This window comes from Ctenocephalides felis, unplaced genomic scaffold (genome assembly GCF_003426905.1).
Source record: "Ctenocephalides felis isolate EL2017-DRISC unplaced genomic scaffold, ASM342690v1 CF-g0.4_SCAFFOLD_01886, whole genome shotgun sequence".
Taxonomy (NCBI): domain Eukaryota; kingdom Metazoa; phylum Arthropoda; class Insecta; order Siphonaptera; family Pulicidae; genus Ctenocephalides; species Ctenocephalides felis.
Window position 1 is genome coordinate 68,688,693 of NW_020538040.1, and position 27,313 is coordinate 68,716,005.

The 27,313-nt window shown below is 28.3% G+C and overlaps 3 protein-coding genes across 3 annotated transcripts; all 3 read left to right on the forward strand.

Moving 5' to 3' along the window:
- The first annotated feature begins 642 nt into the window (after window positions 1-642).
- Window positions 643-15,217, forward strand: LOC113375265. The gene is made up of 3 exons (XM_026615207.1): window positions 643-943; window positions 11,754-11,906; window positions 15,075-15,217. Exons 1-3 carry the CDS (start codon window positions 643-645, stop codon window positions 15,215-15,217), a joined length of 597 nt encoding a protein of 198 aa, XP_026470992.1.
- Window positions 15,218-22,091: 6,874 nt separating this feature from the next.
- Window positions 22,092-23,542, forward strand: LOC113376985 (vitellin-degrading protease-like). Its single transcript, XM_026617132.1, is given in 6 exon segments — window positions 22,092-22,182; window positions 22,434-22,584; window positions 22,660-22,918; window positions 23,070-23,176; window positions 23,284-23,411; window positions 23,414-23,542. Coding segments are annotated over 6 exon segments (771 nt in total). The 5' UTR covers window positions 22,092-22,127; the 3' UTR covers window positions 23,485-23,542.
- Window positions 23,543-26,027: 2,485 nt separating this feature from the next.
- LOC113377603 (trypsin-like) lies at window positions 26,028-27,254 on the forward strand. The gene is made up of 4 exons (XM_026617974.1): window positions 26,028-26,113; window positions 26,557-26,707; window positions 26,782-27,040; window positions 27,142-27,254. The coding sequence occupies exons 1-4, from the start codon at window positions 26,059-26,061 to the stop codon at window positions 27,250-27,252; spliced, it is 576 nt and encodes a 191-aa protein (XP_026473759.1). The 5' UTR covers window positions 26,028-26,058; the 3' UTR covers window positions 27,253-27,254.
- Window positions 27,255-27,313: the final 59 nt, after the last annotated feature.

The window sequence follows — 27,313 nt, forward strand, 5'->3', positions numbered from 1 at the left end:
CCATCAATGCTAAAGCAAAATTGCTAATTTTTGTATCGCCCATATTTTATTCTGATCTAAGAATTGCACAAATGATCAAAAAGATACTGAAAATTTCTTCTCCAGTTTAATCATGTATCTGAAAATCAAACGTAATACATGAATGATGTAATTTTCAAATGATATAATCCTTGCTTTTAAACTTTCAAAATAAATAAACTTTTTTTTAATAATGTATCAACTTATACAAATCCGATTATGAAAAGTAACAAGACTTCTGGTCCGCCCCGTGTAACTGTGCAAAAACCACAGACGATAACTCGATGATTCATGTAAAATAATAAATTTTTGCCATTGTTCAGGAAGGTTTTTAACACTTTCTGTTATAAATAGTAGAGCAATTAGTACAGACAAATAATAATGAAAGCTCTTGAATTAGATTAGGAACGCGATTGAAATTCACACATCAAAAGTGGATCCGTAATCGTGATCTGACTTGATAATGCCAATAGTCGAATATCGAAAACAATAGCTTCCCCACTATTCAATCAAATCCAATAAAAACTAAGAAACACTGACATTGTTCATACATTTTCGACAGTAGCCTTCTGTAAGGAGCACTTGAAAAAACATCGTGGCAATTAAAACCTTAATTGTATCAAAATGTTCACCAAAGTTATTGTGATAGTTGTTCTCTGCATGGCGACAGTGAATTGCTTTGACGTTTGTGCTAATAACGATGACAAATGCGTTGAGAATAAAATTAAGGAATACGTTGACAATGCAGACCAAGAAGGTAGCATACCCCTGTTCGGTGGACTGAGCATTGATAAGGTCAGAGGAGTCGAACCTTTACCATCAAGCAACGATGAAAGTCTGGTCGGAAGGGTTCAGCGTTATATGCAGAGCCACGAATTGAAATTCCAAGTACCAGAAGAAAAGAAGGGCAGAAGTTTGACTGAAGGTAAGTGATACAAAAGTGGAAATATTTTACACTTTGAACAAACCTTTTTTTATATATGTAATATGTATAACAAAAAACAAAGTTGATTATAAAAACATTAAAAAATAGAACAGTTTCAAAATTACTTTTCAAAACTTTGATACTAACACAATAATAAATCTTCAAAAAAAAGATTTAATATTAAGAATCAAGTAAATTATAATAGCAATCAGAATATGCTTATAAAGGCCGTTCCTACCTTGAATGCAATGCATGCAAAAAATGCGGGCGCACGCCTTAGGGGCGCCTAAACGAGGTTTGGATATAAAATTAATAATATAGTTTTTTCAATATCATTCAGAAAATATATAACTTATTTGCATCTTTTACTTATCTTGGGCAATATTTTTTAAAAGCTTAAAAATTGGCATGCGGGCGTCAGGACCGCCCCTGCTTATAATGATCATTTTATTAGTATACATAAAACAAACAAACAGATAATAAAATGAAGTCCACAAAAAAGATGTCTGTATCGGATATGCGGCATATGATTTCTACGTAGTTTTTACCACTGAACACAAATCTAAACTTAAAATTACGAGTTAAATAGTAAAAAATCGTAAAAATGACAAAATCTCCGACCTATTAACTCTTCTATATAATAATTAGAATCTTATAATTCCTGGCCATTTTTACCTTAAATGACTATTTAGTATTCACTTAAAAGATCTATTAAGTGTTTTTTTGCGAATTACAGCACTAATTTTTTTAGGCGAATTACAGCACCACAATATAAGACAAAAAATTTTTATTTCATATTCTTCATGAAACTCTCTCAATATGATATAGATGAATATGATCAGAAAAATATTTCAGAATCAAATATATTTGAACTTTTCACTTCTACTTGATCAAATCAAATCGATAAAAATGGCAAACTAATTGGGCAAACAATACGCAAAATGCCTAAATTACAATAATTTGCATAATATCTAACAGCTTTACATTTGCATTTCAATATTTTATCATTGGTTAAAATTTGATAAAGTTTTTAGGTATTCTATTTGGCACCAATTTCCAGGTAAAACTAACAAATTTTGAGTAAAACTTAGATGCAGGACTCTATATATATTTCTATATATGTATGTTTATATATAGAGATATATGTATGGCTATTTTGGCTTTTTTCATCTTCATTCACGGCATGATCAGGCACATCATCGTGTAGGTTATTTGTGATCGATTTCAGTTCATGAATGTAGGTCTCCACAAAATTACGAATTTGCACAAACTGACTTTGTAAATACACACCTTATGTGGTTTACTTAAATCCAGCACACTTACAAACAATGCGTCTGAAAATATTCCACTACTGGATTAACATACGAAGACAAATCAATGCGTACTAAATACAATGGAAAATCAATACAACATAAGATTTCAGAGAACATTTTGTGATCGACATATGATTCTTAGGAGGCATCTTGATGACAGTCAAATTAGTGTTTTTGACTTTTATATTTGAACCCATTTCTGCAATGCCCACAAGAGTTACTTTTATTTGGAAACATATTTTTGATCGATATTTACAAGTAAAATTGGTTATCACTGGATGGATTTGAACTCGAAACCTTGCTGTTGCAAGATTGATATGAGAAAATACTATACTTGAGTTCATAAGCAATATAATCTAATAGAGAAGGCTTTCTTATATCAATTTTAAAACTAAAATGTAACAAAAACAAAGCCCAATATTTATACAAAAAGTTTACTTTGTAGTGCAATGGATCATCTTCTTGCAACTTAATTAGTTGAAGGCAGTATCTATGTCACTTATCTTAAAAAACATGAAAATTCCCTATTATGCTATTTAAGTTCTCTTTACAATGTAATGTACAATATCTAAGATCTTGGAACTTTCGACCAATTACATAACTCACGCTAAATTTTTCTAGTTAATAGATTATTTTTCCTTTTCTTTGTTATATATTTTATTCCTATAAAATTTTTGGTCGTACTGGGTATGTTTAAATAGAATACCAATCCATTGACATTGGCGTCCGGGTATAAACTATAAAGATTTATTCACTTGGAATATATTAATAAAATTGATTGATAATATTGCATTGCTTTGTTATTCAATAAAGTATATATTATCAGTAAAACGCAGTTCCAGATAAAAAAATACTGAAATATATTATCTAATAAAGCAGAATATAACATAGAACATATAAAGCCATATCAAATATTTCATGTACGCTTGTTCAACTCTGGAGAGTTTCATATAAAATGCATTAATTTCAATCAAATTTAAATATAAAGATTTAGAATCTTTATATTTAAATATGAAGATTTAGCAGAATATAACATAAGTAATGAATTATATTGATTTTTTTTTCACTAAAATTTATTGCATAGATAGCGAGATGGTGTAATAGTTAAGAACGTGGGCTAGCGCAAACTAGTTCTGGATGCGATCCCAACTCAGACAAGCTCGATATCAAACAGTGTGATATTAAATTTCCGCCTGAGGTTATAGATCTCTCTAAGAGCATAATTTGAAGTAAAAATCGCCTTTTGTAGACAAAACACATACAAGCAACAAATATATATATATATATATATATATATATATATATATATATATATATATATATATAAAGAAAAGTGGTTAGCCGCTGGGTTGTCGACTCTTGCAAAATATTATGTATAAATACTACGATACATCTTATGCATCATGTAGTAGACGTCGTCAAAAAAATATTCCATAGTAATTCTGTTTTACACATTGTTTCTCTAAACCTTTTGTTTTAATGAAATAAGCCAAAGTTTGTGTTAATCCAATGAAAGTATATACAAAATTTTTGTACCTAAACCTAAAATTTCACTACAACGACGTGCACTATAGTAGATGGATTCATCTCTGCAAATAAGTTTCGAATTTTTTCAAGAAAATAGTCCGCAAATGGCATGCATTGTTAGGCCCATCCCCCTTTAGGGATACGTAGTATTTTTGGTACCTACAAAAATCGTATTTTTTTTTAAATCCAAGTAGATCTAGAAATCTCACTAGATCCTCCTTCCGCCATGTGATATTTCGTGATTTTTAATCAAAAACTTTTTCAGGGCTTTCAATCATCATCCCCCTTTAGTGATACGTAGTAGTTTTCGTACCTACATCGTATTTTTTTTTTTGAAATCTAGGTAGATCTAGAAATCGCACTAGATCCTACTTCCTCCATGTGTTATTTCGTAATTTTTAATCAAAAATTTTCTCAGAGCTTTGGTACCTACAAAAATCGTATTATTTTTTTTTTGGAAATCTGGGTAAATAATAAATAATTGCACGTAATCTCACTAGATCTTCCATTCCCCATGTGATATTTTGTGATTTTTAATATAAAAATTTCTCACAGCGTTCAACCATTATCCCCCTTTAGTGATACGTATTATTTTGGTACCTACAAAAATCGTATTTTTTCGAAATCTAGGTAAATAATAAATAATTGCACGTAATCTCATTAGATCCTCCTTTTCCCATGCTATATTTCGTGATTTTTAATCAAAAATTTTTTCAGAGCTTTCAATCATCGTATTTAAAATCGTATTTTTTCGAAATCTAGGTAAATAATAAATAATTGCACGTAATCTCAATAGATCCTCCTTTTCCCATGCTAAATTTCGTGATTTTTAATCAAAAACTTTCTCAGAGCTTTCAATCATCATCACCCTTTAGTGATACGTAGTATTTTTGGTACTTCCAAAAAACGTAATTTTATTTGGAAACCTTAGTAAATAATAGATACACTTAATATCTCACTAGATCTTCTTTCCCCCATGTGATATTTCGTGCTTTTTAATCAAAAATTTTCTCACAACTTTCAAGCCTCTCATGATTGTTAGACATCAACCCTCTTAGAAAATTAAATAAGAGAGCAACCGTCGATAGGCCCGGCCAATAAATTAACAATCTTACAAAAAAATATTTAAATCGTCTTCTTAACAATCTTATTGATTATAAAATGCATCGCATTTTTTTTAAATTTGTTGAATATCGACAATGTCGCAGTATTTTACCTTTTGAACTAAAATTTCGCAAATTTTATGTTCAATCTGAAGCTCTTTGTATAATTACGATTTTATGCATAATTCCACGAATTGTTGTAAGATAGGAACAGTTTTCAATAAAATATAAACGTATAACAAAAACCAATGAAAAATTCGGTCCAATAACATTATAGGGACATATTCTGACGTAAAACAGGCCAATGTTATAACAAAGCTACGTAGCGTAGCGCTTCTCATATAAAGAAGTACTGAAAACTGTCAAAAAGATATGTAGTTGCTGTGCGGTCAGACGTTTTATACATGAACTTCATTCACAAGTTATTAATGATTGTGTGTTTGTCGTTTGTGCGATTTCTAGGATCGATTTTCTATCTAAAACGCCTGACTGCACAGCGACCATATCGCATTTTGACAGTATTTAGTACAATTTAGTATAAAACTGCTATGTAACAAAGCCTTGCCATAATATTGGTCTATTTTACAGTAGAATCGGCCCTATAATCTCATATTACATGCATGTATATTAATGTAATTTACGCCAATTTCAAACTTCCAACTTTATTTCAAATATTTTATATAAATAAGATCCAAATAAACGAAATATAATTCTTAAAAACCGTGTACGTAATGTCTATTTAAATCGGGAATTTCAATTTTTATTTGAAAACAAACGGTTTGATAATTTTTATACTGTTTAAGAAAAACCGTGTAGAAAAAAGTTCACAACTTGAATAACAAAATGTGCATATAAGTAAATATCGCGTAAATTGCTTTGCATAATACTTCAGAAGAAAAATTGTACAGAAATTGTTATGTGATTGGAATACCATTTTCAGAACATTTATTAATTAAATTCATGTAACAAATGCACATTTTCCGTATATTATTAAAGAAATCGTTCTTTGTTTGTATCGTGCATTTACCGTAAATTACTATAAACTTCGCTTACAAAAATTCTTTAAGATAACCGTAAATAATCAACGGAATCAAAGCAATGACCGACGTTGTATGAAATAGAATTGTTAGACGCCCGATTATGAACTTTGTAATTTTCCCAACTTATAAAAATAATAGCTAATAATACAGATTTACGTAGATTTTTTTATTTCGATAAATTCTTTGGTAAACAATTTTTGATCTAAAGTCAACGCGTATACTAATTTGGCCAAGTGTTGGCAAACACACACGATGTTGTGTGATGGTCGGAGTGTTGACTCAATATTTATACAGCGAACAAGTTGCGATAGAAGGGCAAACGAGATGCTAAAAACCGGAAATCTTCATTACTTTTTGTAATTGGTCGTACTGGTTTTTCACGAACAATTACATTTTTTAACCAGAACTAATCCGCTAGACGATTAACAACTAATTTTTCGGTAGATAGAAGTATTCTACGTTTTAACTTTTATTATCCAGAACATGCACCAAAATATTTTCTTTTGTCCCTATTGATTTTCTTTTCACTATTACAAAATCAATATTTTTTCGGACATAAATGAAGAAATGATGATTAGCATCATGTCGAATAAATATTTGATTGAAAACATACAATCTAGCACTTGGGTTATCATAAAAAAAATTGTTCACTAAAATAATTATTGCAATAATTACAAAACTGGCCGTAACCTCTATCTTTGTACTGACTACATTAGTAGTTCTTGCTGTTTACTTGCAGGATTCTAATTATTATTTAAAAGTACGTTTGATGAAATATTTCATAATTATGTTATGAGACACATTACCTATAAATTGTGTTCTAGTCCATCTACTGCATCTATTATTTATGCCGCTACATATTTTAAATATTATGAACTAGAAAAAAATCCATTTTGTTCAATCATTTTTGCTTAATTCTAATTATAACTTTTCAGTAAATATACACAGAGTGATCAATAAATATTTTATTTAAATAAATCTGTAATTAATCACATTGCTACGATTCTCATCGCATCTTCAATTTATTGATTACAAAAGTAATAAGAAATATTAAATTGATTTTTTTTATAATTGAAATTCATAAATGTTCCTAAGAAAACCGTACATACGCTCTTTTTTAATAGTTTTAATAATTATCAAATTAGTCATAAAGTGGTCACAAGAATAGTCATGAAATAAAAAATATTTAGTTAAATTATTATTTATTTGAAATTCATAAATGTTCTTGAGAAAATCGTACACACAATATTTATTTAAATTATTATTTATTTGAAATTCATAAATGTTCTTGAGAAAATCGTACACTCTGTTGTTATAGTTTAAATAATTAACAAATTTCAAATCTAATTAAAATTAAGAATAATGATATATTGAGAACAATTTCATTTTAAATTTTAAAGAATATGAAAGTATTTGAAAACATATTTACTTTGCTGTTGATTTTGTTCATTATTCACAAAATAAGCTAAAGTTCAATCTAATTCACACTATAAAAAAATCACATCACATATACGAGTCAATTATAATAACTAAAAAAATATCCAATTTTTGTATATATATATATATATATATATATATATAATGAGGGTTGTATTTGCGAAAAACGTTTATTTTTATCGATCTTAGATACAACTACCTATATAAATATACGCAACAAGAAGATTATTGCCAAAAAATATGAATTATTACCAAAATGAATTCCAGAAATAAAGCTATTGTCCGACATCAATAAATAAATAATACTAAATTCTAGGTTAGTTCACCGGTTTGCAAAACTGTAATTTTAATTTTCATCGCGCTAAGTGTTCTCTAGTTACGTAAATATTTGCAATAATACTGTCTCGTTATGGGTAATAAATATAAATGAGCTTACCAAATCCAGATTGAATATTATTGGAGATATATCCCAGTTTAAGATATATATGTATAAAATTAAGATGTAAACGTCACAAAAATAAAAACTCGTCAGTACTAAAATGTGCAAAATTTAGTACATTAAATTATTTTGAAAAAATTCTACTAATGAAAATAAGTAATATCCATGATCTAGAATTGATTTAATAAATAGCATATTTTCCTATAATTATCTAATATAATTTTCTGAAAAATATTCATTTAATATAAAATGTCATCACCCATACACTTAAAAAATATTTGTTTGGATTATGAAATTACGTTAACTTATTGCAATGAAAAATATGGTACTATAATATTATATATATATATATATATATATATATTATATATATATATATACATATATAAAATGAAAATTGCATACACTCATCTTAAATTTTTTCAAAGATAAAAAACTATTAATTTTAAAGATCACAACAAAAACTTAAAAGGATAAGTTTTCAACTGCACATTTTAATAATCCAAATTCCGAAATGAATTTTAAAAATTATCTATTGTATATTGTATATTGTATATTGTATATTGTAAAACTTAGTTTGTATATACTGATATATTATAACAAACATTAACTCGTGAAATACTAAATATTTATTCCGCATAAATTGAAGATATTGAACTCAGAACGTCATTACAACTGATTGATGATTATATTACATTAAAATTTAAGATTTAAAAAAAATTTATAAATAAACAGTAAATTATTCACTTGGATCAAAAACTTTTCATGAAGTTTCATGAATTATAAAATAGTTAGTATAATATTTCAACATAATTATAAAGCACATATTCTTCAAAAGCTTTGTTAAACTTGAAAATGTGTTACAATGTAATGTAATATAATTATTATATTACATCCTAATATATTTATTTTCATTTGAAAAAAAAGTAATTTTAAACTTTATTTTATTGTAGTTTACTTGCTTAAATTACAAGTCGAATAAAATATAAATATTTTAGAAGTAGGTGTCAAAATAAATAAATATAAGTTCTCCTATAACTGGGTTAACGCAAATCCAATTTTTTAAATTTTATTTATAGTTTATTCCTATGGTATATTCATTAAATTATATCTGTACTTATTAATGTGATCGGGTAGTGAATTACATTTGAAAAAAAAATCATTATTAAACTACTCTGATTTAATAATAATATTGCGTATTTAAAATTCAAAATGCACGATATCTTCTAATAAAGACAATTTAACTTCAAAATTTGGACTTTCATAAGAGTTCTATTGTATATAAATTAAAAAGTAAATTATAGTTATAAACGTTTTTAATTAATTTATATACAATAGAACTTTCATGAATTTGAGCCATCGATTGTTAAATCTAAATATGATATACTTTATTACGAATCTATTTCTTCATTACTATTGGAAGACTATTATAAAATCATTAACAATTGTTCTTGTTTTAAATCCATAACCAATTCAAACTCTACAAAAATATGTTAGACAGCCAGAGGGCAAACAGTTCCAATGATTTATTTTAAATAATAAAGACATATTACGAAATAATAGCGACATTATTTAACCAATACAAAATACAAATTTTATTGGCCGTATTTTTCACAAAAAAATCTGTATATAACCTAGATCTGGTATTTTGTCAGAAATACCAGATCTAGGTTATATACAGTTTATTCATCAGTAGAATTGGAATAACTAATAATTTGATTTATCAATTGATAAATTGCCTTTTAACTGAATTTTCGTTTGTATTTACTATTTCCTTATTCTTTACATCGTTGCTAGTATAAAGGTTTAGTTGGTTCTTTTAACTCCACGCACAAGCAAACTTTTATAAAGATTATATAATATGTTGAATATAACTTAATAACAACTATATATCTTTTGAATCGATACAGTAACGTATACCTAAAATTATATTAAGGCCTCGTAAACTGAACAACAGCGCTCACAACCAAAAAAACTAACAACGTAAGAAAATACTTTTGTTATGAATTTTCAAAATTTTTTTTAATTTTTTATTTACCATTTAAATAACAAACTGCCTTTCAAACATTGGCATTTATCTTAAGACAGCAACGTTGCTTGAGTTAAGGCAATAGCTGATTACGCATCTTTTTCCCTCTACTTTCAAATATTGTTGTTAATAAATTTTTAACTTTACTTGTTGTTGACATATTTGTGGTGGACCTTTTTACAAGCGGACCTTCAAGCCCCGCTCTACTCTATATATAAATTATATAAATTAATAAAAATTTTAAAGAATCTAAAATAAATATATGCAAAAATAATTTAAAATTAAAAAATTATATTTTAAAAGACCATCACAATCCTTCTACTGTTTATTACTTCCAAGTACTAAAAATTCAAATTCCTAGTGGGAAGCTTCTCGAAATTTTCTCGTATCCCTCTCTCGGCAAACGCACCTGTCCGGATAGTTCGCATTCCCACTCGCCCGCCACTCCGCTCCAGCTTTCCAATCTCGCGGCAGGAAGCGTGAGAAGTCGTGTTTACTTTCGAAAGTCCCCACCTGAAGCGCGGAACCGCGATTGGTCAATGTACGTCCGTGACCAACAGCCGTGTTCTCTAAACTTGACCTAAATCAACTTGGTTCAATAACCCATTCTCATTCACGTGGATAATTTTCTCCCGAGAAGTGGGAGCGGCACCGCGGCCGAGTACCGTGACCTTAATATCGTCGTGCCACTTTCGAATCCTAACACGCTTTTAGTTTTATTTCATCTTTTTTTATTCCTACAAGAGAAATTTTTCTCACACACACTCACGCAGAGATCGTGGACGACTGGGGAGAGAGTTGATATCAATATATAAACCGAACATCTTTTATAAGTCGTTACTACGAATTCGTTGTACGATGAGTAGTATGGATTTGATGAATGTAGATGTTATATGACAAAGCGTATCTACATTTTTCCATTGCCAAAACGTACATTAGTTACGATTTCCATCATGACACATACCATATTAACATCTTAACATACATCTGTAACTTTAACAATTCGTATCCAAAAGTCGAATGATAATTATATATAGGCATTTGACTGAAATTGGATAGTTTGATTTGACATTAATGTATATCGATCACTACAATTTTATCACAATTACTGTCTCACATATCATTTCATATAATCATTATCTCATTATGCTCAATTGAAATTGAACTAATCAATCAATTGAGAAGTCGATTATGTTTTAATGATTCTAACCTAGGGGCAGCTGCTCATCCCTCCCACGATAAAATATGCTTTATAATAATAACATTGCAATAAAATAATAGAAAATAAATAAACTGAATAACAAAGATATTAAAACGTTTACAATTTAATAATCTTCGATTTTTAGTTCATATTTTAGCCATATTAAAATTAAACTGAATTAGGTAAATCCCATAGACAACAAAAATTCTAAAAAGAAAAATATAATATTTTTGGCATGTTTTTATTATTGAAAATATAAATTTTATATATTTCAGACAAATGGTATGAGAGATCGTACAAAACATCTATATAATAGTATTATTTTATACATGTCATTAATATATTTCGCATTGTTATACCACACGCTACAATATATAAACGGGTGATCATTTCGTACTGTAGATTATCCTAAATAAATTATCCTAAATTTAAATTTAACTATGTTCTTTTATAATGTTTTATAATGTTCTTCTTCATCAATCTAGCAACTTTCTAAAAAGCTTCTATTTATCGTTCACTATTTTTTTTCCAAAATATATTCTCCAGAAAAGTTCTATTTATGAAAATATTACAAAGAGTAATTACTCACTTCGTTCTCTATATGAGATACGCACGGTTTTGTTGAAAATTTAAAATTATTTTATTCCACGGTTTTGTTGAAAATTTTATTATTTTTCGTTTTTAGCAAGCTTTTTTTATTAAAAATATTATTACTTTTCAGAAAGCCGATCCAGTAAATTGAAGAAAATCGTTTTGCCCCTGCTCTTGGGATTGAAACTGAAGACTGCCGTCATTTTGCCAATCGTCCTTACCGCAATTGCTTTGATCTCTCTTAAAGGACTCGGTGCTGGAGTTTTAGCTCTGCTCTTCGCAGGTTTGATATTATATGATTCGGTTCAAATTTATATCTTGGAATAATTAAAACATTTCGAACAAATTCTTTCACAAAAAAGCACGAAATAGTATTGGTAAAAATTAAGTAAAAATGCATTTTTAATTTTTAAAATAGCAGGTATAAACCTGGTTAAATTCTAAAATATTATTGTTAATTTATGAATCAAAGTACTATTGTGTCTTAAACTTTTGTATTTTTGTAAATAACTTTCAGTTCAAAATTCATATGTGTTTTAGATCTGAAAATAATTTATTAGGCCAGGTTGGTAATCAACGACTCAAAAAAAAGTTTCTTAATTAAGTCCTGATTTCTGGAGCAATCAAATGCTAAATCAAAATCTAAAATTAATTAATGGTATAAAATTTTAAATATACAAATATATTTACAAGGACATCGAGCATTCGTACTCGCAAAAGTAGTTTAATTAAAATCGAAAGAACTTAAATAGTACTAAATGAACTACACATAGAATATGCCTAATCTTTAATTTGCTTTTTCAATAAATAACTTAGGATTATTTTTTATAAAATTGATCTTGACCGAAGAAAAAGACAACTGCCTGTTAATACTCAATGTTTCATGAACAGACTGCAGAACGTTATTTTCTACGATATTCAGAACTATATATTAGATTTTTTTCATAATATTTCTAACAGTAAAAATTTTAGATAATTCTGCCAAGAACTCTAAAAATGTATACCAAATGTACCTTGTGAATAAAAATTAGCACAATAGGAACTAGTCAAACCCATTCCAAGCACGTATGAATTAATTTAGGTAATAAATAGTTGAAGACGATCTCACTAGATTTGCAGTAATTTAAATTCCTAGAAGTTTTGAGATTGAAGCAGAGTCATATCAATTGTTATGATCATATATAAAAGCACCGTTCCGTTTTCTACAAAAAAAAATTATTTAATTAATCAATTTTAGTTCAATACAGATGAATTTTCATTTTCATCCAGTAGATTTTAGAAACTGATACTAAAATATTTGTAAAATTTCTTTGAAAAATAAGATCACTAACTATTATAATTCATATCTTTATACTTAAATTTAAACAAGTTTATAGGACATATATATTATATATATATATATATATATATATATATATATATGGTATAGGGTAGGGTGGTGTAGAACGAGGCTTAAAGGACCGCTGGTAAAAAGGTCCGTCAGAGATAACTCAAAAATAAGTAAAGCCTTCATCTTGTATATACGGCTTCGCTATCAGAAGATAGATGACTATATTTAAAAATTCAAAACCGAAGTATTTTCTTTCGTCGTTAGTTTTTTGGTTGTGAGCACTGTTGTTTAGTTTACGAGACCTTAATGTAATTCTTAAGTATACGTTATTCATTAGTTTTATAAATGTGTTTTTTTTTTCAAGTTAGAATCAACAGTTTTTTTTGTATATATATAATCTTTATAAAAGCTCACACGTAGGTGGGGTAGCAAGGTGGCAAAGATGTAAACAATAAAAAAATCTAATAAAGTAAATTAAGTTCAAAAAAGCAATTTTGAAAATGAAGTAAATAGTTATTCCAACTATGCTGATGAATATTTTTGTCGAAATACCAGATCTTCGTAAAAAATGTACCCTTAAAATTTATATTTTGTCTTGGTTGAATAATGTAGCTAATATTATGTAAAATCTCTTTAAAATTAACAATAAGACATTGGATCTGTTTGCTTCCTGGATGTTTCATATTACATCGCCTATGGGGTAAAAAGGAACACATGACAAATTTTTGAAAAATAGTACAAGAAATCACTTTTCTGTAATTAGAAATTAACTGAGAATTTTACTGAACATAGTTCGATAGTTGCTTGTTTGATACGTGTAATGTATTGCAATGCAGTTTAATTGGGTTAGACAGTATAATTAATTATTTGCTTAAAATTAAATTGGATCTTTGTGCCCCGCCCTACCCTATACAGAGAAAAATATGATCTTTGAAGTATACACATACAATTAAAAGCCAATATAAATTAAAAAAAAATATAGTGCATGTTTTGAATACTAAGTATGTGCCACCATTCAGTTATTATTAAATAAATAATTCAAACACCAACATGCCAGAAAAAACAAAATGCAATTTAGTATAAAATTTATACATTATATCCAAGAATCTCTTAGAAACACATAAATGATAAAGAAATTCTTCAGAAAAAAGTACAAAAATTTGACTATCTTAGTAAAAATTATACGTATTCACCTGGTTTATTTTAGAGTAATAATTGAATTCAACTGTCGCGTAGTATAATAATTAATATTAATAAAGTTTGATGTAAAATATTATACAGTAAAGTTACAGTACAATATTTTATATCAAATTTTATTCGCATAGAATTTAAACTATATTTGTAATAATTACTCTGTAACTGCTGCATGATGCCACGTGCCTAAATTTGATTTGTTATCGCAATTACTTTTAAGAATTAATTTCCGTGTAGATCAAACAAATGATATATATTTATATATATTAGGGTGGTCCTTAATATGGACATTTTCGAATTTCCTTGCTCCCAAGGGCTCAAATGGTTCCAAATTGATAAAAAACAATTCTCTGAAAGTTTTAGCTCTTAATAATTTCTTTTAGATAGAGCGCAATACAATCAAAGTTTTGTATGGAATTAGCATGAAAAAATTTTCAAAAATTTTGCAGGGCGTCGAATTTTCAATGAAAAATGACACGAATTTTCACTTTTAATTCATTTGTCTCTAAGTTATACCTAAAATTTTTTTTTTAATTTTCAAATTTTTTTCCATGCTATTTATTCCATGCATATACGAAGTTTGATTGAATTACGCACTATCTAAAAGTTAATATTAAGAGCTAAAACTTTCAGAAAATTGTTTTTTACGAATTTGAAACTATTTGAGCCCTTGGGAGCAAGGAAATTCGAAAATGTCCATATTAAGGACCACCCTAATTTATATATATATATATATATATATATATATATATATATATATATATATATATATATATATATATATATATTATATATATATATATATATTAAAGATGTATTTATAAAGGAAAGACACCGCCATCTGTACAAAAGGCGACCAACTCTCACGTTTATTCGTTTCTCATTGCATCCAGGTGTGTTGCTTATAATTTCTTTCCCATCACACAGGTGCCACTGCCTTTAAAGATCTACTTGCTGCCAAAGCACACTCCGGACATGTTACATACATCTCAGCCCCTGAACCTCACCTGGCCGACTGGAGCCGATCCGGAACTGATCTCGGTCAAGGAGCATACCAAACGATAGTCTAATGAACCCAATTCGCATTTAATTTAATTTAGATAATTAGCAAGCCAAATGACCACTTTAATATTACCGATAGTGCCATGAATATTTAATAGTTTTATGAAGATCCTTGTTCGTTTTTATCAACAACTAGCACAACCTCATTATTTATTAAATATGTTATATCATCTCTATGTAAAATTATGATTTAAGTATTTATTTATTTATAAATTTATTTGTATATATATATATATATATATATATATATATTAAATCGAATAATACTAGTGACCTGTATCAATTATGAACTATTAATACACTATTAAAATATTGCAAAAAATTGTTTGATTTATTTGAATAACTGAAAACTAAAAATATCATCACACCCACACCCACATTTTGAATATATATAGGGATGCTAGGGGCTTTTTGTAGCAGGGATAAGTAGTAACAGGCGTTTAAACGATATAAAAATATTTCTTTGTCTTCAACGGTATATGTAGAGCAACCCCACCGCATCATGTTCTTATAGCTACTGTCTCCTCAGAACAATACAATGTACAGAACTGTGCAACTGCGTCATTTTTGACATGCAATATAAAATTGCACTATTATGAAAATTCGGTTTCGGTATATATATATATATATATATATATATATATATATATATATATATATATATGAATGGTAGAGTCTTGGATTTGTGTATATTTTGTAGAGTTTCGAACAAGAATCCAAAAATAATACAAAACAAAAAAACAAGAAAAGTTTTTAATAAACAATTTCTTTATTTAATTATTTGTTTACTGTCAACGTTTCGGAACTAGGTACGTTCCATCTTCAGGACATCTGTCAAGAAACATGATCTTGATAAGATTTAAGCAAACAATATGTTTAAGAATAGAAAATAGATTTTTCTTAAATAATAAATTAATTGTAACAAATAATAATGTACAGAAATATGATAATATGATCAAAATGAAAATGATAAAAATAAATGAGTGGATTATCAGAACAGGATATTAAAAATGATAGAAATTTTTTGAAAGTTATGGAAAAATTTTTTAAGAAAGGATTAATGGTAAAATTGAGTTAATTACCTGTATGTTTGAATATACGTTAGCACTTTTTCACTAAACAAGAATTTTTGACAAAAAATGAATTTGTGAGTTATTTTTCCGCCGAATAGTTAACTTTTGTAAATCAAAATTACTAAAAGTGTTGTCTTTTTTTTTTTTTTTAAAATATTATTTGAAAACAAATAATATTGTATTCGAAGTTATACTATTGGCTTTTGGAAGTTCACTTCGGCGGAAAAATAACTCACAAATTCATTTTTTGTCAAAAATTCTTGAAGACATTATGTATTTTATTTGTGGTATGTACACAAGATAGATTAAAAAGAATGTATAGAAGTTCATGATCCATCGAGATGCTGCCGAACACTATTGAAAATGTACATCTTTTGTCGATTGTTGGCTGAAGGACCAAATATACTCATTGGCTGAATCAGACCAATATATTAAAAAAAGATAGATAGAAATAGTTTTTAATTATTGTACATACATTTAAATAAAATAATAAAGTTGAATTATTAATTGTTGCCAGTTGATTTTAAATTTGTTACTTAGATGAACTTTGAGATATTACTGATTTACGGAGATTTCTATATTTTCATATTATTTTCTTGATTGGTCCGTTTTGTGGAATTAAGCAACATTCCATTATATTTTTGTTCAATCAGTTGTTGGCCTGCGATCTGTTTAAATCGAGTTCAAGGAAGAATAGTTTCTTGGAAGGAAGGATTAATATTTGAGGGTCTGCAAGGGACAGGATACATTACAATGAAGGATTAATTATATCATTTTTATTCTGTTAGAAAGGTAATAAAATATATTTGAATTATTTAGAACTTGAGCCTTAGGCGTTAACAATTTTTATTAATTCACGTTTGCGTTGATGTATGAAAAGAATAACTTAAAAACTAGTCAATTTTCTTAAAACTAAGTAAAGAATAAATTATCAGAGACATTACTGTCATTTTTTGTCGTTACTACTTCCCCCGTTAGTTGTGAAAATTAGCACCAAACACAGGGGTAAGTTGTAGCACTGCACTTTTTCTAGAAACTATAAATTTTGAAAATATAAACAATAGTTTTGGAATTATTTTTACTTGTTTTGGTAACATCTAAGTAGCTTTATTTCATAAAAATATATCAGTGAATCTCGAAATGCATTAACTTAAAAGAAACGATTACAGAAAGCTCGCAGCTTTTCTATAAGTCATATTTAAGCAGCTAATGTTTCAAAGAAAAATAATAAATAAATATATTAATATAACTATTTATTTCCTCTAATTTCGACGCTAGAAAAGCGTCACCATTGAGCTTTAATAATATATAACATTGAATGAATAAAAAAGTAACAAATAATATATGAAATAAATAAAAATAAATTTCAAAGCCTTTTCAAACAGATTTGGCAATCATTTTGACTTCATTTAATTATTATGTTTTAAAAATTTGTTTACTAACTTGTATGCTTTATATTCAGTTATTTTATATATTATCAGTTGTAACCCATATTTATTAAATGAATCATTTTATTTCAATTTAGCTAAATCATGACACACTTCTAAAATGTCGAAACTACTAATCAAATTTTTTATTTAATACATTTTTTCGACGCATTGGCTGCTTATATATGACTAATGTATCAACGCTGAAACCGAATTTAAGAATATATATATATATATATATATATATATATATATATATATATATATATATATACATCCGTTTAATGCGACCTATATTTTTGTAATTTTATTCAACCGACGACATTTTTTCTTTTTCAATCACAAAAATTTATTGGAAGCACCGTCATTGACAACTTTACACCTCATCAGATAGCAACAACTATTTTCATTTATCGGTAAAAAAATATATTAAACATTTCTTGTTGGTTTATCACTTATACAATAAGTAACATCAGTGATCTATATTTAAAAAATTAAAAAAAAAAACTATCGCATCTTGTTTTAAAGCCTATATATTATATCCTAATGATCCATTGACCCTCTGCTACCGTGTTTGATGGCATTTGATATAGTATTATGAAGAAGGACACTAAAAGGATAATTAAACACAAAATATCAATTTATGTTATAAATACTATAAACCGACCATCAGAGTGATTTAGAAACGAGTTGTCTTGATCATAGTGATCCTCAAGGCGAATCCTACTTAAAGCAGTTACACATTTCTTGGGGCATTTTTTCAATGCTTCTGCTATAGAAACTAATACCAAAGTTAGTTTTTCATAATATGAAATTTTCCGAACTTAAGATATTCTCGGATATACATATATATATATATATATATATATATATATATATTATACATACATTGATTAGGTTTACAATGTACAATTTCATAAAACGTCAAATATAAGAGATACAACATATTAAGAATTGTAACAGCGAAAGCGACTCGCTCTAATTTGAAATGAGGCCTGGCTGTAAAACTCTGGCGAAAGGCTGTTTTATTATAATTATAATACGTACTTCACGATATATAAGCCAATAGTTCTAATTTAACATTCTCTTCGATGACGGACACAATATCATCCGCGTTTTGTAAACACTATAATCCAAAATATATGTCCCGCACTGTGCCCAATTTTTTCCATTGTTCAAAGACGGAAAGGCAGAAATTGATGTACCGAGAATGGGATGTATTATATCAAATGTATGAAGACGATATATATATATATACATATATATATATATATATATATATATATATATATATATATATATATATATATATATATATATATATATATATATGTATATATATATATATACATATATATATATATATTGAAATGAATAAAACAGCCAATGCGTCGAATGTAAACAATTTAATTTATTTTTTATACGTTTCGAGACTAGATGTGTCTCATCATTCAGCAGATCAGGAAAAACCCACTTTACTAAAACATTTTACAACACCACAATCACATGACACTACTGTAGGAAAACAAAAATAATTTACGAAAAGACCGAAAAAGGTAGATGTAAAAATGTATAAAATACATAATTATTTGTTTTCAAAGCATAGCAACACGAATGGACTAAGAATTGATTCTTAGTCCATTCGTGTTGCTATGCTTTGAAAACAAATATTATGTATTTTATACATTTTTACATCTACCTTTTTCGGTCTTTTCGTAAATTATTTTTGTTTTCCTACAGTAGTGTCATGTGATTGTGGTGTTGTAAAATGTTTTAGTAAAGTGGGTTTTTCCTGATCTGCTGAATGATGAGACACATCTAGTCTCGAAACGTATAAAAAATAAATTAAATTGTTTACATTCGACGCATTGGCTGTTTTATTCATTTCAATATGTTTCAACGTCGAACAAAAAATCATCAAGATATATATATATATATATATATCGTTATATTGATTGTCGCTGTAAATGATCATGGTCATATAAAATAATGCCGATTTTTGAATAATTTTTTGAAAAATGATTTTAGATCCTTATTTCAATTTTGTTCCTTTTTCTTTCGCAGCTACTATTTAAGCCATAATACTGTAAACCCAGCTTCTATTTCTAAATACTTTCTTACATAATGTAGGAAAACCAGCATCAAACTGCAAAATAATAATAATTATGATATGTGATCATTCAGCCAAAATGCAAAATTTCTTTTATGCTCAGAAATAAAGTTTTTATCCGAGTTTTGTCACTGTAAAAATAACTTAAAGCTGCATGCTGACAATTCTATTCGAAGTGAGCTTTGCAAAATTGACAAAAAATAACATATACTAATTTTGCACACATTTTTCGATTAAATAATTACGAAAAACAGTAAAATTGTATCGTAAGAGCATGTCTCACTCGAGTATTCATTTATAAATGTTTTATAAATTTGTTTCATCTTTGAGAACTATAGACAAAGAACTTCGAAAAAAAATCTCGTAAGTTTAAAAAAATATCTAGGAGAATATCTAAAATGTCGTACAATAACATGGTGCTAATCTATATGTCTGCAATGATAGCAACAAACAACTCAAACATAGACTCTTAGAGTCCTATTGAACTAATCTCTATATACCATACCATCCGTGAATACTTGTTTAACTATGCCATCAGACTCAACAGGAGCACCCCAAATCAAATTAACCTTTATTATCATCCGGAACCAGCATTGTAAAATGTAAAATGGTGGATGGCATCGTGCCTCAAAGCAAATTGCTGGATCTTCCCGTATCATTTTTTTTAAAGAAGATTCTTTTCAATTCAAATTCAATTCTTTTTAGAACCTAAAATTTAGAATTTAAAAATTTTTGAATTTTTTTTTTAATATTTGAATTCTTTTTATAAATTGAAAATTTTAAAAAAGTTGAACTCTTTTCAAAGCAATCGCGATTCCTTAGCGCGAGAGCGCCGCGTTGCAGTCTAACGAATAAGCATTAGTACGGAACCCATAGAAATGTAAACAAAATTTGTTCTTATTATTAAAATATCTATAAAATATCTGATAATAAAATATCTGATAGGCATGTCTAATGATCATTTTTGACCACCAAATGAAATCTTCGTAACCGCCTTCCCAAAAATTTTGTCAGTTGTTCATTTCGTTAATACAAATAAAATGTTTTTTGAATTATTCAAATCGGATCCTACGCTCTCTCAAAAACTGAATTACCATTTTTGGCTTTTTTTGCTCCGTATCTTCGGAACAGCCAAACTTGCCTTTGCCAAAAACTAACCAGCACGTCTCCTTATCAATACAAATCGAATGTTTTTTTAATTATCCAAATCGGTTGATCCGTGTTACCGAAATCGTCGACAAAAATTTGTATCCGCACACACACACACGCACACACATACATCCATTTTTTCTAAGGTATGCCAAAATGTTTAGAAACCTTTGAAACATAACGACACATAAAAATTTTTATTTTTGATTTTTGTGCGATTACTATAACTTACCATACGGGAGGTTAATAATAAAACGGACCAAAAAAGATATTAGAATGATTTTTTGTTTCACAAGCATAGACTATGAATTGACAACTTCTTATTACTGGGTGGATAATACGTATCTGTAGAATTAATGAAAGTCTCACAATACATATGAAATTGTACTTCTAGTTTTTTGAATTCGATTTTATTTTTTTATGCATTCTATGTTATTCACTTCTTATACTCCAACCATATAATATCAATCACTAAAATCCTACGATGAGAATGTTGAGTATGCACGTTATATATGTTTTTAATTTCCATAAGAAAACTGATACAACTTTATTATGATTTTACCAAACAAATTTAACGAATTATGAGTTTGTATCCGAAATGAAAGACAACGATGGAATAACTAGCAGCAGTCTATTATTTTAGGTCCTGTTAGGATTCTATATGATAATTGAGATAGTGCCTCTACCCACGGTAAGTATTGTTTAAATCAATATTATTAAAAACCATAATGAAAATATTGCAATTAATATAACTGAATTAAGTGATTTAGTTATCAATTATTATGTTTTGATAATTTACTGATTTTTTTAATTGTTATTTTTTGGAGAAGTCAACTAAGAGTTTCAGGCCTTCTATTCATTATGGGTATTGACAAGAAATACCAATAATAATTGCCTCAATAATTTATCTCGCTCGTTGTAAAATTTATTTTCTCTAATAAGTATTCAATTTCAATTCAAAGTTCAATTTATTTCATTCGAAAACGCTTGAATTAAATGTTATCTGAAAGTGTTTGAAAAGCCGAACTCATTGAGTTATCATGAAAATGTCAATTACCAATTATGAAGTTCAATCAAAAAGCATTTTTAATATCAAATCATGAAATAAATAGTGGAATTTTCAGGACACAATTGTCAGTCAAAGAGTTGATTGCGCAAAATGCTGAAGTGTGGATTTATCGTTGTTTTCCTTGTAGCCTCCGCCTTGGGCGAGTGTAAGTGATAATAGTAAAGTTGAAATAATAATTTTAAAATATTAAGTAGAATAGGTTCAGTCTAGATTTAAGTAAAGTTAAATATTTTTATTCCCATATTAATTTCTAATATTTTCTTTAAAGACTTAGTGAAATTCTAACTATTCATACAAGTGATATTATTGTTAACAGTAATTGATTAAATGTCTGATTTGAAGCTTTGAATTTGTCGACAGATTTACTTTTATAATTAATGAGATGCCTTTTTCCAGTTTCGCTCGACGACCGCATCGTAGGCGGCAGCAGTGTTAATATCGAGAACTTCGGATGGCAAGTGTCCTTGTTCGATCGTATGGGACACTTCTGCGGTGGTTCCATCATTAGCGACGAATGGGTCTTGACAGCAGCACATTGCGTATTTGAGTAAATTACATATAACAACCTATTCAAATGTCTCCTTTTTCATTATTAAAATCGATTCTCAATTTTTTGCAATAGCCTATTCTCGCCAAAGCAATATGCAGTGCGTGTCGGAAGTAGTTTACATAACAAAGGTGGATTTATCCACAAAATTGCCAAAGTATATATCCATCCAGACTACGATGAAGTAAGCTACGACAATGACGTCGCAGTCCTGAAAGTTGAAAAGAGATTTAGACTGAACGGCAAGAGCGTTCGCACAGTTAAATTGGTTGACGAAGATCACGAGGTTGATGATGGTGCCCAGCTTACTGTCACTGGATGGGGCAAATTAAGTGTAAGTTTGCAGTGAGGAGTTAAGAGAGAGGATCAAAAAATTAAAAAAAAAACAACTTTTTACAATTTAGTTCTCTGGTTCATTATTGATTCACTAATTTCCCTAAAAACAATGCAGAATTAAGTCATTAATTTTCTATTGAATATTACAGGAATCAGGCCCCAACCCAGTAAAATTACAAGGAGTGAAAGTGCCTTTTGTCGACCATGATACATGCTCCGACAGCTACGTCTTTACCGGAAAACAAATCACCGACAAGTAAGCTGTGCATAAACTCTAATCAGCACTAATACCTAATACCAATAGCTGTCAATATAAAATCAATTTCTATAAAAACGAATCACTTAAAATATTTTTGTTTCTAGCATGTTGTGCGCTGGAGTCAAAAAAGGTGGCAAGGACTCCTGCCAAGGTGACAGCGGTGGTCCACTCGTGGACGCAAACAAAAAGCTTGTCGGAGTCGTCTCTTGGGGAAATGGTTGTGCCAGACCAACAAACCAGGTGTATATGCCAAAGTTGCCGCATCAGGAATTAGAGAATTCATTCGCAAAAAAACTGGCGTTTAATCTTGTATTATGTAATCAAATGTAAAGAAAAAAAAATAAAATTATTTGATTTATGCAATTTTATTGTCTTATTTATTCAAAAACTAGGTTAGTTATCTATTCTAGTCCAAGTAGTAAATTCTTTTGCAGACTTCTTTAGAAATAAACACTTTAAAAAAAATCATGCAGCAATATATATTTTTAAAAAGTATGGATCTAAAATGATTTATATTAGTATCTACAGTATGTATATAAAAATAAGTATTGCATTTTTGGTAAAAAATACCCAAAATTTAAAACAAAATTACAAAAACACAAAAACTTGAAATTAACTAGTAGTCGATTGTCATTCAAATAATAACATCAAGCAAAAATTATGCGATGCAAAATTCTCTAGACTAAATAAGTATTCACTTATATAAAGAAAGCCTTTAACAAACTTCAACAACTATTTACTGAAAGTAAATTTACTGGACCAACGAATCTGATTTCTCTAAAGCGCTCCTTTACCCAATTAAATTTTAAATTGTTTCTGACTCTATCAAACAAACTTTCAAACTTATAAAAAAACAACGAAAAAAAAAACAAAATCTATGCAAAAGTTTTCACATCACAATTTATGAAACTTTGAAGTAAAGCGAAATTCAAGGGCTTTGGTATGGTTAAACAATGTTTAGAAGCTCAGCCCGAAAAAATAAATTTCAAATTACAGTCTTATTCGAAAAATAATTAATAAATTAAAAAAAAATAATAATTAATAAATGAACTCACATACGATAGTATTTATTTAAGCTAGCTATGATGAAACTATTATATATTGACAAATAAATTAAAACCATCAAATCGCAATGGATTACAATTGAACGCCTTGTATTCTTTAGTTGGAACCCCTCAACCCTTGAACTACAAATAGTATCCTCCGTGCAGCTTGTATAAGAGAATTAAAAAGAGTTACAAAAAACTGTAATGGAAAGAGTGGATAATATCGTAGTCCAATAAACTGAATTAGAAGTCGAATAAATTTTCTGAACAACCAAAAATACTGAAGTTAAAGTTAATCGTTGCCTTAAGGCACGATGCCATGCACCCCACTAGTTTAAAATGTTTTCAAGATCTCATAGTTCAACTTTCAAAGTATATAATAGTAATATTATCTTTCAAGATTAATTCCATCTCAAGTGCCAAATTCAATCCATTAGTAAGGTTGTGAAGGTTTTATACAATTATTAACCAAGTAGAATTATTAATCAAGTACGTTCAAGTACGTAACACTTGAACTATTTTATTACCAGAATTACAAATAATTTAATTACGCATTCATAATAATCTTATAATTAGATTGACGTTAATTAGACAGTAACTTGATTTTAAGACTGTGTAAATATTATACCATATCTTGAACTTTGCTTGCTTATTAATCATATGCGTGAATATTTAGAACTTTGTACTTGTATTGCTGAAAATAAAGCACAAAATGTATTTCTATATTTTATTTTGAAAAATGCAAAGGAAAATTAAAGGTGTTCTTGATCCAGTGGTAAAAATTTTAACCTTGCTACCACAAGATTTCGATTTAAAATCCTGCGTTGCGTTTACTTGATAATAATATACAACAGATATATGTTTTCAAGTAACAATTTTCGTGGCATTACTGTTAAAAGTTATAAGGAGTCAAAAATACTAATTTGCAATATGTAAAACTCGAATCCTGTTGAAATAGACAGATTGAATTGCATATAAAAATAAAGAGAAAAGCATGGTAACATTTCCTTATCATAGTAACATATTGAATAGAATTATACTCTCACTATAATATTCTATTAATTTAAATATGAATTGTATTTTAAATACTATTTTATTTGAATTATAATAATGGTAGTGATATTTTAGTATCCAATAAAGGATAACTTAAGTGATCGTCAAAACGAGACGATTAAATATATCAATTTTATTAAATGTAATTAATAAAAAAATACCAAAGCGTTTATCAAGGAATGTTTTTTGTAGAATAAAATCAAAATGGGATATACTTGAAAATAAAGTTGCCCTGTATAGTAATTCAAGATCTAAAAAATATATATTTATCACAAATACTTTAAATAAGTTTGTTTCTTCAGGCAAACTGTACCTGTCAAAAATGACAGACCTGCACAGTTCTGTTTATTGCGTTAGCCTGCGGGATAGTAGCTATGGCAATATTATGCAGAACCGTTTAAATGTCCAATCAAAACAAAAAATGATTTAATATGGTTTAAGATTTTATTAAAAAACGCCTGTAAGTTATACCAGTTACAGATAGCCCCTAGCTCCCCTATATAGATTTATTTTTAATTGCTCGCCCATTACAATTCAGAATGTGATTTCTATTTTAGTATAAAAAATTCAAAGTTCAATACAGATATTCTACTTGAAAACACAGTATTTGGAAATGCTTGAAAACCCAATCTCAAACCAGTAAGAGCACTTATTAATTATCAAGAAAACAATCAATTCTCAAGTACGCGGAATTATCAAAAAGCATTTTTATTTTATGTTCATTAATAAATAGCGGAATTTTCAGAAAACAATCGCCAGTAAATAAGTTGGTTTCACAAAATGCTGAAGTGTGGATTCATCGTTGTTTTCCTTGTGGCGGCAGCCTTGGGTGAAGGTGAGTAAAGTTATACTTTTAGAATATAAATATTATAAACATTTTTATATGTCCACAATAAATTCTAATCTATTAATTTGTTTTCAGCAGAAAAAACAATGAGCAAGTAATTGCTTAGAAGTTAACTTCAATAATAGAAAAACAATCGTATTTAATAAGCAAATTGTTTCATCAGTGATTTATAAAATTAAATTTGATCTATATTCATTTTTTGAATTAATGGCTTAAGTAAATCCAAAATGATCAAAGTTAATTATATATTTAAATTTAATTTATCTCATCACTTTACATCCGTAATAAACTTTTCAATTCAGCCCTATCAGTTTCCAAACTTGTTGTTTTTACACAAATTGTTACAAAGAGAAACCCCAAACATTTATTACATTAAACATTACAATTATATTTTTCCAACAAACTTGTATATTTTTCATTTCTCATTTTAGATTCGGTCGTCGACCGCATCGTCGGCGGCACCAGTGTTAAAATTGAGAACTTCGGATGGCAAGTGTCCTTATTCGATCGTAAGGGTCACTTTTGCGGTGGTTCTATAATCAGCGACGAATGGGTCTTGACTGCTGCACATTGCGTATACGAGTAAATTTTCATATAAACATGTTGAAATGTCTTGCCCCTTATTAACAAAACTGATCATCTACTTTTTGGAACAGTTATTTCTCGCCAAAGCAATATGGAGTGCGTGTCGGAAGCAGTTTACGCAACAAAGGTGGAGTCCTTCACAGAATTTCCAGGGTACACATTCACCCAGACTACGACACGGTCAGCTACGACAATGACGTCGCACTCCTGAAAGTTGAAACCAAATTTAAACTAAACGGCAGGAGCGTTCGCAAAGTTAAATTGGTTGACGAAGATCACGAGGTTGATGATGGTGCCCGGCTCACCGTCACTGGATGGGGCAAATTAAGTGTAAGTTGAGAAAATACAATTAATTTTTCGATTTGGTATTTTGCTGTTACCACTGAAAACAATATAAGTTAAAATCACTACATTACTAATGGGCATTGCAGGAATCAGGACCCAAGCCAGTAAATCTACAAGGAGTAAAAGTGCCTTATGTGGACCAAGATACATGCTCTGACAGCTACGTCTTTGCAGGAAAAGATATCACCGAAAAGTAAGCTGTGGAAAATTTATATTTATACTAAAATTAATAACAGTTAGATATTCATCACATATTGT

Bases quoted from the DNA above. Each gene is read 5' to 3' on its own strand.
- LOC113375265 (XM_026615207.1), top strand. From the start codon at position 643: ATGTTCACCAAAGTTATTGTGATAGTTGTTCTCTGCATGGCGACAGTG. The intron at 944-11,753 runs GTAAGTGATACA...ATTACTTTTCAG, and splicing joins GGGCAGAAGTTTGACTGAAG to AAAGCCGATCCAGTAAATTG. The intron at 11,907-15,074 runs GTTTGATATTAT...CCCATCACACAG, and splicing joins TTTAGCTCTGCTCTTCGCAG to GTGCCACTGCCTTTAAAGAT.
- LOC113377603 (XM_026617974.1), top strand. From the start codon at position 26,059: ATGCTGAAGTGTGGATTCATCGTTGTTTTCCTTGTGGCGGCAGCCTTG. The intron at 26,114-26,556 runs GTGAGTAAAGTT...TTCTCATTTTAG, and splicing joins GGCGGCAGCCTTGGGTGAAG to ATTCGGTCGTCGACCGCATC. The intron at 27,041-27,141 runs GTAAGTTGAGAA...TGGGCATTGCAG, and splicing joins CTGGATGGGGCAAATTAAGT to GAATCAGGACCCAAGCCAGT.